The sequence below is a fragment of the Haliotis asinina genome, chromosome 9 (assembly GCF_037392515.1).
Source record: "Haliotis asinina isolate JCU_RB_2024 chromosome 9, JCU_Hal_asi_v2, whole genome shotgun sequence".
Taxonomy (NCBI): domain Eukaryota; kingdom Metazoa; phylum Mollusca; class Gastropoda; order Lepetellida; family Haliotidae; genus Haliotis; species Haliotis asinina.
In genome coordinates, this window is record NC_090288.1 from 39,395,705 (window position 1) to 39,410,171 (window position 14,467).

Genomic DNA, 14,467 nt, shown 5'->3' on the forward strand with positions numbered 1-14,467 from the left:
TCAGGGGTTACATTTCATGTTGAAAATATCACGTTTGTCCTTGTGGGATAGAGGGTATCCTAGGGGCGGTGGTTAAAGCGTTTTAAGGAAGGCCCGCGTTTGATTCCCCACATGGCTGCATTGTGTGAAGCCCGTTTCTGATGTCCGAGTTGTGATATCGCTGGAATAGTGGTAAAAGCGGCGTAAACATAAACTCACTCACTCACTCTCTCTTTGGGGGACAGAAAAACTTCCGTCTAAGGAATGAACACCACACATTCAGCTCACATGTGCGATTGTTGTTTTGTTCAAGTAACATTGTAAATCTGTGTCCGTTCATAATACTGATGATATGACGACAACGGTGATGATAATGCTGATGATGATATCACCATGATTATCTTTGCCTACACAAAAAAACAAACAAAAAAACACTAATTACGCATCAAATGTTTAAAAATATCACTTTTGTGGGCGTTGTTGGCCACAAGCACGAATACACATGAGACGTCATGCTTTATGTCAGCCCACTTGTCAAGAGCCCCATGGATAGGTTGGCTATTTTAAAACGCCGCTGTATAACCCGCCGGCGAGATTCGATGAAAAACTGTCTCTGGTGATGGTTAATTACTAACAGTTGTGACTTTTGGTGACATCCTGAGGTATGTGTAAATTCAGTTATGCTTTCTAAGAGAAATCAACTTACTTTTACCACACAAACATCTTGAGATTCAACTTTCCCACAGTTAACAATGTATTTTGGGGAAAAAATGTTTTCAGTCACTTATCAACTTTAATAAGAAACCCCAGTCTGAACTGTTGAGAAGATCTCTGACTGAGTCTATTTCTCATAATCCTAACATTTAAGTTAACAAGGCGCCACCTTTTTGAAACATTGGTACCTAAAAGGCACAGCGCAGATCATAGATTAAGTGGAGTGGTTTTGTACTTCATGAAGAATTCAGAGAAATTATCTTAACCGTTCTTCATTCCTGGATTTGGCGGTGTAATAAACAGCTTTAAACATTATCTTGCAACTCTTATGTCAACCAAACGTACTTCAGACTGTGCCGAAGAACATCGTTGTACTATACAAAAGTTGTGCAGTGTGCGCTCGGGTTCTAAATACTAGTACAGGTATCTTTATTTTACCCTTGTAGCATCAGGAATAAAAACAAAAGACCAGGAAAAATGGGAACTAAAATTTGGTCAGCTTCCGTGGAATGATATAGATGCTAAGGCGTTTAGTACAACTCAAGATGCTAACTGCTCTGGTTTCAAAATTAGACTTGTGCACAACATTTTTTTTCTATTAACACTAAAATATGTTTAGTTGTTTTGTCGGAGACAAAAGGAAACTATCGCCCATATATTTTGGGAATGTGATGTTACTAAGAACTTTTGGGATCAATCTTTGAAATGGACAGTTCAGTGTGGCCATGCATGCAATATGAAACTAAGTGCCGAAGCTATACTCTATGAAGTTCAAGAAAACATAACAGACAAGGTCTGATTTCGCTTTTCGCAGAATTCTTCATTTACAAATGCAAATTTAAATATTCAAGATTTATGAAGGAAATGAACATATGATACACTATAGAAAATGACATAGCTTTTAGAATCAGTGATCAACGTAAGTTCTGTCAGGCTTGGATGTTGTATGATGTACTTTTTGTAGCTTTGTAGCAGCTATAAGCAATATCATTGAATATATAATGTATATTTTACATGTGATACGATGCCAGCAGATTTCTATCGAGTTGTGTGTGAATGTACGTGTGTAAGAAGGTGAAAAAGTGTTTGTCCTAATGGAGAAAAACCTTCCTCTGTACATCCATTAAGCTCTCACAAATTATCCGATTACATTACATGCTAGAACTCACATGACCCCGGTTTGAGGTATCCCATTTGTAACAGGGTGGAAGGAAATAATATGTAAAACAAAACAAAACAAAGTTTCAGATTCATCGTGACATGTGAATCATGTAGCTGTCCACATGCATGATGCACACTATACGTTCCCCCAAAAGCAATTTGTCTGTTGTTTTATGCCGCTCTCAGCAATATTCCAACTATAATCGAGTCTGAACCAGACAATCCAGTGATCAACAGCATGAGCGTCGATCTCTTATATTCCAAGTATAATCGAATCTGAACCAGACAACCCAGACAATCCAGTGTCCCACACTAAGAGCATTGACCTACGCAGTTCGGATACGATGACGTGTCATCTAAGTCAGTCAACCTGACACTCGATCCCGTTAGTCACCTCTCACGACAAACATGGGTTACCGAAAACCAGTTCTAATCTGGATCTTCACGGGTTGATGTAAACTGTATACCGGAATATTTAGATGTGTAAATGCTGCTGATAGTGGCCTATATGTAAATAAAATTCAGTCAGTGACAACTCTAACAGGTGTTTTCGTTAATGACAATTGTTTTGGTAGAAAACTATTATGATCAACATCATTTTACATCTACGCCATTGTGATATGATGACATGTGTCCACCAAGCCAGCGATCCTGACCACCCGATCCCGTTAGTCGATCTTGTGACAAGCATGGGTTGATGAAGATCAGTTCTAATCCTGATATTCATGGGCAAAAGAAAACACATAAAGGTTTCTGCTGAGCCCTATCTGCGCGCGCGCACACACACACGCACACACACACACACACACAAACCCAAACAAACAAAAATAAACAAAGAAAAAACAAACAGAAACAAAACAGCAAAAACAAAAGAAAAAGAAAAAAAAAAAGAAACAAAAAAAAAAGAAACAAAAAAAAAAGCCCAAACAAAAACAAACCAAAAAACAGCTGCTACCTCAAATCCTCAAGAATCATACATTTAACTGATGAACAACATACTAATGACAGGTACTTCAGGTCTTTTTGTATTTTGTTGTTATGTACATTGTAAACAACATCATTTGGTTGTTATAAAATGTATAAACTCTTTTTGTCTGTTATTGAATTCCGAGATAGTGTTTAAATGCATATTGTTTTATGCTGCGGTAAAATTCACAGCCATTACTTGTATGTATTAACATCAGTGAACCACTGGCTGAGGGCATGTGTGGTTGAGTTAGTTGGGTTTTATGCTGTTCTCAGCAGCAATATCATGGAGGGGAACACCAGAAATGGACACTGTTGATTGGTCGTTTATTGAAAAAGCTTTAACCTTCTTTAATTTTGGGGAATCAATAAAACAGTGGATAAAGGTTTTCTATAAAAATATTAAATCGAGTGTCCTGGTAAACGGTTTTGGGACAGATAGCTTTGAAATACACAGGGGCTGTCGTCAGGGTGACCCATTGTCACCATATCTCTTTATACTTTGTGTTGAAATTCTTGCAACAATGATACGTAATAAAGCAGAAATAAAAGGAATCCATGTAGGCAATGTAGAATATCTGCTAAATCAGTTTGCTGACGATACAACCTGCACCTTAGATGGAACAGAACGTTGTCTACACGCAGTGCTCCAAACCTTAACTTTCTTTGCCCGTTTTTCAGGATTAAAGGTCAACATCGATAAAACTAGAATAATTTGGATTGGCTCAAAGAAACGTTCAAGAATTAAACTTTGTCAGAAGTGGAATTTAAACTGGGAACAAGGAAACTTTGAACTATTAGGGATAAAATTTGACCTGGATATTAAAGAAATGATTGATCTGAACTACAACGATAAGTTAAGACATTGCGAATCCCTCATGTCAATATGGTCAGCTCGAAACCTAACCCCACTGGGCAGAATAACTGTCTTGAAATCACTTGTCCTCCCAAAACTAAACCATTTGTTTGCCTCTCTTCCTAACCCTCCGGATAAAATGATTGAGGATTTGCAAGGTAAATGTTTCCGATTTATATGGGGGAACAAACCCGATAAGGTGAAACGTGATCAATTAATATGTACTGTAAAAGATGGGGGTCTTAATGCACCAAATATTAAAGAAATAATGCAAGCTCAAAAAATTTCCATAATAAGACGATTTTATAATAACCACACCAAATGGTGTAATCTCTTTTCTGAAAATTTGCCTAAACTGGGATCTGCAACGATCTTCGGATATAATTGTCCAAATCTCAGAAACATTATCAGTCCACTTGTAAGAAACAACTTCTACTGTGATCTCCTGAATGCCTGGTGGGATCTACTATCCGCAGATGGGGCAACAAATTCACAAAACATTACCTCTCAACTTATTTGGTACAATCAAAATATTTTAATCGATAAGAAAACTATATTTTACCGAAACTGGAATGCAAAAGGTGTAATATTTATAAACGATCTCCTGAATGACTCTGGAAATTTCTTTTCTCGAGATATCTTTGAAAATAAATACAATGTAAAAACAAATTTTCTAGAATATTCAGGTGTAATAAACTCAATTAAAACATTCCTCAAAAGAAGAAATATTGGCTTAGAAACAATTAGGAAAAAACAAAACCCTTTGCAACCATATATGTTAAACCTTTTGAATAGGCAAAAACAAGGCAGTCAATTATTTTACAGGGCCCTACTGGAATCAAAATATATAAAAAATCAACATTGCGTAAAATGGAATAGAATTCTAGAGAAAAATATTGATACAAACTATTGGCAACAATACAACCATATCCCCTTCCGTTGTTCTGAAGATACCACTCTGCAATGGTTTCAATACAAACTCTTGCATCATATTTTACCAACAAAAAATAGACTCTATAAGATGCAATATGTTGACAATAACCTGTGTAGCTATTGTTCGGCTTCTATAGAGACAATAACACATTTATTTTACGACTGTAGCAAGGTTAGTCACATGTGGCGAAATCTTCAAAACTGGCTCAACAAAAACCTCGAGGCAAATTTAAAGTTCACTAAAAAACAAATTCTGCTTGGATTCGACCAGAAAAATAATGACCCAATCAACATAATTCTTATTCTTTTCAAAAAGATTATCTTCGACTGTAAAACATCCAAACAGATGCCAACTTTTCGGTTTTTACAACTGGAACTTAAAACATATTATGAACTAACAAAATATTCAGCTGCGATATGTTAAAAAATTGATCACTTTTATAAATTTTGGTCTATCTGCCATGGTCTGTTTTCTGAATGATGCCCTAACTTTTGCATGTTATATTATGTATGTTCTCTTTTCCTTAATTACAAACCCACAGAATGTACTCATCATAAATGGACTTTGTGTATCAAAGTAAAAATGGAAAATTATTCGCTACCTTGGACACTCCAGGAACGACGCACATCACGTCAGGATGAGTATCAGAACATTCCTCAGGACAGAATTCGGCATCTCCTATCTTCCATGGGTCACCGCTGCCCAGCTGTTATCGATGCTCATTGTGGTCACACCACATACTGGCAGTTTACTCTGACCAACTGGCTTTAATAGCCCTCTGTGGTTTTACCCAGCACTTCCTGGATAATTATGTTTTAGAAATTTGTAAAATGATGATTTAGGGTACTTGAGCAATAATGTCATGTTTGAATCATAATGATTTGTTTGAATTTGAACAAGACAAGTCTTAATGACTCTTTTGATTAAAGAAAGCATTTTTGTCATACATGGTGTGAGCGAGACGCCATTACCGCTTTATTTTATTTGATAATATCTGAATTAGAATCATTCAAATTGGTATGGGTAAAACTTTTACTTGTCAGATTCAACGGCCACGTTCAGTTCTACCCAAGGGAACAGTGTTTCAAATCTATATCTGGTGTCCGACTGCCTTACACTATTCCCAATGGGTTGTAAAATTCCAATGAACCTCTTATGGTCAGAATGGGAGATGTGAGTTAATGCTTGTGTACGTGAAAAAGCAATAAGTATTGATTAAAAACAAAAACAAACAAACAAAAAAACGAAAACAAAACCAAAATCAAAACACCCTAAGACAATATGTAGCATCAGTGCAGAGAATATCCAGTTTCAGCTGCCCGCAGAACCGATTCCATCTGATGTTAATTCAGGGCAACGTGTCTGTTAATATCTATGAATTGATCACTGAAAACCAGTAATGACACCAGGTGTTCGCGTAAAGGGCAAGGATTTCATACTGCACAGGTTGCACGAGCCTTTCACAGTTTGCCCATATATAGAAGTATTTCCTGCCCGACGCCACACAACAGACTTGTGACAGTTGTTACAGGTTGTTCAGCTTGACCCGGTCAAGTGAATACAATGTACTAATACATTGCGTAACACTGTCACAACTGGTGGGATCTATTATTGTGAAAGGATGTGCTCCTTGTCAGGTGATTGCTGACATGCCCGAACAGCCGAGACAAGGTCGCCGTTTGACTTCTCAGTGTCAAGAAATCGTCAGCAATGTTCTTTCATTAAACAATTAGGTTAAATGTTTCCCATTTTAGGCAGCGAGCGGCAGCGAAGCGGATTCTGAAAGTAACTGACCTAGCGTTTTGATGTTTATAAACCAAACTACATAGCTTATGACTGTAAAAACAATTCAATTAAAACATAAAATGATTGGGGTTTTTCAGAAGAGTTGTTTTTCGGGACAAGTTCTGTAACAAGTCCAAGTATTCATGTTTCGCACGAACGCAATAATAACATCAGTCTCTGCTACCCTGTTTAATGAAGTCAACTGGATTGTGCCATTTGACCTCCCGGGTCATGCATATGTAGACTTCCTTAGGTCAAGCTGAACAAGTTGTAAAGTGGAATTATGACTACTGTGTTGAAACCTGCGTGAATAGCTCACAGGTTTGTGTATTTACAAGTAAGGGACCGTTCATAATTTATGGCTTGGTGATGATATTTTTATGGAGAAGCATGTATAATGTAAATGACATATTTTGTTCTAAAGCAAGTAACCGCGCCTACGTATCAGGTACAAATTCAATGGTCTCTAACGGAACAAGTCCTGGAGGTCACAGTGAAGGTCTCTTTTACTGTTTCGGACCAAAGGGAGCAGATACGACCTCCCCGACACAGGTTCCTCCTGCAATCTCATACTTGCCCAAACAACCCACAGCAAGAAGCAAATATATCAATGGTAAATCTCCAGAAATGCGTTTCACTTATTCTATGTGCTTTGAAAAAAGTGGCATTACATGAGGTGAAAAGGGTGCTATTGTTTCTTTGATTATTGACACAGCCGTCGGCAAGATTCTACCTGTATGGCAGCAGGTATGTAACTAATAGACTCTGGATCAGACAATCTAGTGATTGACATAATTGGCATCGATATGCGCAGTTGGGATACGATGACATGCGTCAACTCAATCAGCAAATCTGATCACCCGATCCCGTTAGCCGCTCCCTTCCAGAAGCATGGGTTGCTGAAACCGAGAATTTTCGCGGAGCACAGACAAAGGCTGTAAACGGTTTAAAGTTAAATGTCGATTGAATCCACGATAGTGGGTGGACGTCGCGCAGTATTGGTTTTAATGATAATGAATACATATATGATTTCAGAAACATTGTCTTCAACACAAATGAATATGGAACGCACAATGGCACTCCCGAGGTAAATCTATCTCTTTGTCATGGTAGTTTTATGTAAGTATGTTTATGTTTGATAATTTTCAATGCAACATGTGTCATGTTTACATCAAGTTTCAAGCCTAATACTGTAAGGACTATATGAAACGGAAAAAGTGAAAATCTGAATGAAAATGCACTGATCCGATATGTTTGTGCTGAGTCTTTATGTTTCTTCTTTATTCTTCTGTATTCCCACTTATCAAAATGCCTCAATCTTCTTTATTCCCACCAATCAAAATGCCTCTACTCTTTTTCTACAGCCAGCAAGCCCTGGCGTCTCTAATTAAGCATCAAGCAATGGGAAGTGAAGGTCAGTACTGACGTTGAAAAAAAAAACAAAAGAAAAGAAAGCAAACCAACCAAACAAACAAACAGAAAAAAAATCCACACAAATGGATGAAATACATTAGACGAAACCAGGCTAGATGATGTTCCAGGGATATTGTATGCTGTCACAAACATTTCATAATCCAGGCGTAGCCTACTGATTAAAGCGTCCGTTCGTCAGTGTGTGAAGCCCATTTCTGGGGTCCCCACCGTGATATTTCTGGAATACTGCTAAACAGTCGTGAAACCATTCTCACTCACTCACACACATGCATACCTAAACCCTTGATGAGTATACGGGAGACATTTCCAGCATTAGACATTACATAGTAAGTGGCAAAGGTCAAGGGCGAAATTCTCTTCAAAGATAGCATCTTCTGTGTATGAAATGAGTTTCTGCGTGAATATTTTACCGATTGAACATTTGTACAATATCATGAGCATATATTTGTTACTTTTACGACTAAGTAAACTCGATGATCTAGACACACGGGTTAAGTATATCTGTTTAAACACCCATCAAGTACAGGAGCGGTGGGGTAGCCTAGTGGTTAACGCGTTCGCTCGTCACGCCGAAGACCCATGTTCGATTCTCCTCATGGGTACAATGTGTGAAGCCCATATTTTGGAGTCCCCTGCCGTGATATTGCTGGAATATTGCTAAAAGCAGCGTAAAACTAAATTCACTCACTCACTCCCATCAAATATCGTGTACAGTCCTCAAATCAAGTGATATTTGCATTTTCCCATGAACAATTCTAATACAAAGAGCGTTCAAATGTTTACTCATTGTATGTCAATATTTACATTATCGATCATGTAGCGGGTGTTGCAAAACAAGTCCCAAACTTTCCGACAATAAATTACTTCAAAGAAATGATTTAACATGTATTGTTATGTTGCTTAGTTGCCGGATCATCACAGGGACGAGCCTCAGAAGACGAAGCGCTGATGATAAAGGTTGATAGCTCCCCCGGATCCTGTGTTGCCAAGGAAATCCACGTCCATCACCATGAAGGTAAATAGTTCAGGACTGAAAAAGAAGGCTTTGAGCATTCTCATTATATGAATATATTTATATCCCCTTTCATCCCGCTCTTACTAATAATCATATTGTTTCAGGCCTTATTAATCACTGACCTCATAGCGAGAGTGATTTCTCTAGAAATCAAACATGAGAGTAACCTTGTCTGTATGAAGCGTAGTTGGTTGGCTGATTGTTTAACGTCGCATTCAGCAACATTCTAGCTGTGTGGAGTCTGGACCACACAATCCAGTGATCAACAGCATGATCATCGATCCACGACTGGGGTACAAAGAAATTGTCAACCAAGTCAGCGAGCTTGACCACCCGATCCCCTTAGCCGCCTTTTACGATAACCGTGGGTTGCTAAAAAAACAGTTCTAACCTAGATCTTCATGGGTCCTGTGAAACATCGTAAAATTCATACTTTTCTATTTCAGTGGACAATACAATCCTTGACAACATGAAAGGTAATTTTTTACCATATATCAAATTACAGGATAATTAAGATAAAAAAGCATGCTTCATTTTTAAATGTGTCAGCCAATGACATGCACTTTAATTTTAATTGCCGTTTTTTTTGCAAAATGAGATTGTGATCATATCTATAAATATATATCCGAACACCAACGAAAGCTAACATTGTATCAGAATTGTGTTCACGGCTATGTTATATTCCGTAGAGACCCTAATCCACACTCGTACAACCGCAATACTGCTGAAACAAATTAAATTGGATGTGGAATGGGTTTTGTCGCTCCTATCAGCATTATTGCAGTGTTATGTAATTATCAGATAATATATCTACAAGGAATCTTTATGATCATAGCAATGTGATTCCAAGTTAAAATATATTACATAGGGATCATCTCCCATCCAACTACCTAAAATGAAGAGCCGGTAAATAGAAAACACTCATAAATATGTTGAAATCTCTTCTGTCTTCGCGAGTTTTAAAGTTTTAATTTGTTTTTACATGCTCCCTCACTACCTCCGCCCCATGCTCTAAGGTACAATGCATCATTAATATGTATTTTAAATTTAATCCTGCAATGATAAAGGGACTGTGGTTAAATGTACCTGGTTGTTTTGATGTTCAAGCAGTATTAGGTGACTTTTCTTTACAGCTCGATCGAAATCCACATTGAAAGATTTCAACATGGCAACGTTTCATCCTACAAAAGCTGTACAAGCTGCAAGAGAACATCTTCAATATGGCTATGTCTGCTTGGAAGGAAAACCCAAATCAGGAAAGTCATCCATTGGCCTGTATCTACTGGCTACTTTTGCAGATAAGAATTACACACCACTCATACTCAACAACCCTGATGAATATTCACACATTTCTCAGAGAGAAAAAACAGTAGTTTTAATCGATGACATATTTGGATCAAGGGTGTTTATGCCAGAGATGGTGATTCGCTGGAATAAAGTGCTTCAAAATATGTTTCATGATAAAAGCACAGGTAGGACATTCCTGATCATAACAAGTGAAAATGGTTTCCTTGAGAGAAGCCATGCCTTCGTTAGTTTTGACGACTTCTTGGACAAGACCCACAGAGTGAAACTACAAAATCCTGATCTGTTGTTGAGGGACTATGAAAAATTTGCCATTCTTGAGAAGTTAGCTTCTTTTAAACGACTGACACAAGACTGTAAATTGCTGACGTCCGTTGTCAATGCCAGCAATCACCCCTGGTTTTTTGACTGTTGTAAATATTTATCAAAGAAAAAACTACCACTGAAAGACTGGGCAGAGTTCTTCAGGCATCCACTGGCAGTTCTCTGTGAACACATAGCTAAGCTCGATCAAATCAAAACTGCTCTGCTGATCTTGATAATGAAACACAGTCACATTATGGACGCAGACTTCTCATCACCAACTGATAGACAAATAGACCTAACAGCTTCATTTGATATCCTGTCTAGAATTATGGACCTGCCTCGTGGATCTGACATGAAGGACATGCGAAATGCAGCCCAATCTTTGAATGGTGACTTGGTTGTGTATCGCGACCAACAATATTGTTTTGCTCATGATGCAGTTCAAGATGCTGTATGTTTCACCTTCTCAAAGATCGCCCCTGTATACTTCATACAATGGTGTCCATTAGATTATTTGATCCGTCATACTGTAACAGAAGCTTATGAAACCCGAGTAATTCATTCAGTGAAGATTGACAGTAGTTTGTTTCAGAACCTGAGAGACAGAATAGTCCAGGACTTCACAAAAGGTCTTCTAGAGCATGACGCTTTCAAAGATGAGAAATTTGTGTGTCTGTTCTTTCAGAACAATCAAGTATTGGACGATGTAGAACACATCACTGCGATGGCGTCCTCGTGTGGTAAACATGGTCATGCGTTTTTTCTCAATCAAATTCTTCTCTTTATAGCTGGTTTTGAAGAACAAGAACAGGATATTGAACACATCAAGCATGAAGCTTTAGAAAAAGCTTGTTCATATCGACAGGCATCAGTGGCTAACATCCTTCTAGACGCTAATGCTAAACCATGTGATGTTTGTTTTATGAAAGCATGTGATGGACAGATGTTGACTGTTGTCAAACGTTGTTTGAGCACAGGACCCCCTTCTTGGTCCAATAACCTGGCAGCATTAGTAAATACTCTCAGAAACACTGACTGTGTCACAGATATCACTGCAGTGTTACTAAATGTCACAAACTGGAATGCTGAAGGCAGAGGACTTGCTATAATGGCAAGTGTGTGTGAAACTGGGAACTGGGAATTGTATCATGTCATCAGCGAAAGTCTCATAGATGGCACCCTTACCTGTCGTGATCTCTTGCCACATGCGATTAGGGGAGGCAGTCTCTTGATTGTCAGTGACTTGATTAGAAAAGATCCCAACATTCTGATTCTGGACAATGGTGAGTCTGCTTTCTTCATGGCATGTCGTTACAACAAAATGGAACTTGTGAGATTGATTTGGGATGAGTATTCAGTCACATCTAGGAGCCGAATCTATGAAGAGGGCCGTTCTTCTTTGAGGGCTTTACAGATCGCTGTTTTAGCCAGCTCTGACGGCCTGGACTTGTTGAAATGGTTGCTTGATGAAGGTTTCCCTGTCAATGCATGTGGGGGGTCATCCAGAACTCCACTCCACACTGCCTGTCATGAAGGAACTGTCGGGGTAATTAAACTTCTCTTGGACAGACAGGCAGACATATCAGCTATTGATGCGGACGGAAATACGATGCTGCATCTTGTATGTGGCAGGGATGACACCAGTAAAGACATAATCAGACTTCTCCTTCGGAGTGGAGCCAACATTTCATCTTTAAACAAGGAGAACAAAACACCTTTACATGTCTTGTGCGAAAAACGGCATGATTCTCGATCAGTGGTTATCAGTCATCTCCTGGAATGCGAGGCCCCTGTCAATTCTTTGGACATGCATGGGCGCACGCCTTTGCATCTCTTACTGAATGGAGGATTCTGCTTGGAGGAGGTGGAACTCCTGATTGAGAATGGAACCAAGGTAGGACTGAAAGATCATTTTCAGGAAACGGCAATTCATGCTGCCTGTAGAAGTTCTAAGTGTAGTGCAATAAAGATTATACTTGAGAATGGCGGAGTTTTGCAGGCTAGAGATCAGCATGGCTTGTCTTGTCTTCACCATGCAGTGTCTGTTATGAACAATGGGGATGTAGTGAAATACCTCCTTCAGCGTGGCCTGCTGGTAAACACAGTTGACACTTATGGTAACACCCCTCTACACTCAGCAGTTCAAGTTCCGTTTAACAAAATGGTGGTGGAATTATTGATGGAGATGGAAGCAGACTCAACATTAACAAACCAAGAAGGTTATGCTCCCCTTCATCTTGTGTGCATGGACTCCCTTGATTACAGTCTGGAGTATGTGGGTGTTCTCAAGACCAAATCCCGCTTACTTACAACAAAGGAGAATAATACCCCTCTGCATCTGGCCTGCATGTCATTCGGTGAATCTGCCCTGAGTGTTGTTAAAGAATTGCTGGACTCAGATGCCTATGTTTCAGAGAGGAACGTATCTGGCAAGACAGCTCTACATATTGTTTGTGAGAGGTCCGATGAACCAGGCTGCTCTATAGCAGAAACATTATGCACCAGTATTGCTGAACTTGATTGCCAAGACAATGAAAGGGACACGCCACTTCATTTGGCTTGTCTATCAGAAGGAGATAGCCGACTTCGCATGATTAAATTTTTGATTAAACAAGGTGCAAAAGTCAGCATTAGGAATGACCAACACCTTTCGCCTATTGACATCATAGAAGATCGGAAGGACGATAGAGAAATCTTGATGCTAATGATCGACAGCATGTTGAATCAGGCTTGTCATGGGAACGGCAGGTACACAATGGAGGAAATAGAAGATGCGCTATCAAAGGAAAAAGAGTTATCACTACTTGACAAAGAACAAAGACCAGTACTGCACAGAATATGCAGTATCAACGGACAACAGAGTCCTGCCATTATTAGTATGCTTCTTCAGCAAGGAGCTGATATAGCTGAAAAGGCGAAAGATGGCCTAACAGCCCTTCACTCTGCATGCATGGCCATTGGTCCCTTTACAGAACTGGTTCTGGAGACGCTTGTCCGTTCGGGAGGGGACGTAAATGAAAGAGATGACCACGGACAAACAGCTTTTCACAAAGCTTGTACGGTACCGGACAACCACACGGAGAATGTGCTTGGTAAGCTTCAACAATATGGCATTGATGTGAACTTGCCAGACGGACAGGGTAATACCCCTCTACATTTGGTTTGTAGCTCTACTGGAGGACACATCCGACATCGTATCAAGTGGCTTCTGGATCAAGGGGCTGATTGGCAATACCAGAACCATGATGGACATACACCCTACGACATTGCCAACGATGAGATGAGGAAAGTGTTAATGAATCTGGTCTTGCTGAGGTACTGTGAAACATCTGCTTTCTTTGAAAGTGATGTGATTGTTAAAATTGTTCAGAAAGGGGCAGACGTAAACTGCCAAAACAATGATGGCAACACCATCCTACATGTTGTTTCTCAGAATCATGGAGAGTTTGCATTTGAAAATATTTCGCTAATGGTCTCGCTTGGGTCTGACAAAGCCCTACTAAATAATGCTGGAATGACAGCATATGAAGTGGGTATAGATGTTGGGCTTGATGAAGCCGTCTTGCGACTGCTCTGTCCTGATGAACAGGATAACACGGATCCTCATGCAGAAGGTGCTTGTGGTGGACCAGGGAAAGCCACGCAGTCAGGGAAAGTACATGTTGACCATTTGGAAAAGTTAAGAAGCACAGCTACGAACTTTAAGGATTTATTGGGCGAACCACGCACAGCTCAGTTAGTTGAGTGCACTGCTGACATGGTCGGATCGGCCGCAGCATTCATTTCCAAATGGGTAAAAGAGTCTTAGACAGGTACGTAGCCGATCTCCATGTACATATTAGACAGGACTGCATCCATACAACAGCAACATGTTTTGAATTGAAATACCGATACTAGTTTTCATTCCTTCATTCCCTGGTGCAGGGGAATGCCATTGGCTTGATTAAGATATGTTACTTACATACTTTTCATCTCATCTCAACCCCAAGTTTACATACACTCGAAGATAAGG

At 39.3% G+C, this 14,467-nt stretch overlaps 1 protein-coding gene across 1 annotated transcript; it reads left to right on the forward strand.

The window, feature by feature from the left end:
- The first annotated feature begins 7,450 nt into the window (after window positions 1–7,450).
- On the forward strand, window positions 7,451–14,263 carry LOC137296182 (ankyrin-3-like). The gene is made up of 5 exons (XM_067827895.1): window positions 7,451–7,482; window positions 7,760–7,809; window positions 8,734–8,844; window positions 9,291–9,320; window positions 9,978–14,263. Exons 1-5 carry the CDS (start codon window positions 7,451–7,453, stop codon window positions 14,261–14,263), a joined length of 4,509 nt encoding a protein of 1,502 aa, XP_067683996.1.
- Window positions 14,264–14,467: the final 204 nt, after the last annotated feature.

Coding starts and splice junctions, on each gene's coding strand:
- LOC137296182 (XM_067827895.1), top strand. CDS start 7,451: ATGAATATGGAACGCACAATGGCACTCCCGAG. Junction 7,483..7,759: donor CGCACAATGGCACTCCCGAG/GTAAATCTATCT, acceptor CTTTTTCTACAG/CCAGCAAGCCCTGGCGTCTC. Junction 9,321..9,977: donor AATCCTTGACAACATGAAAG/GTAATTTTTTAC, acceptor TTTTCTTTACAG/CTCGATCGAAATCCACATTG.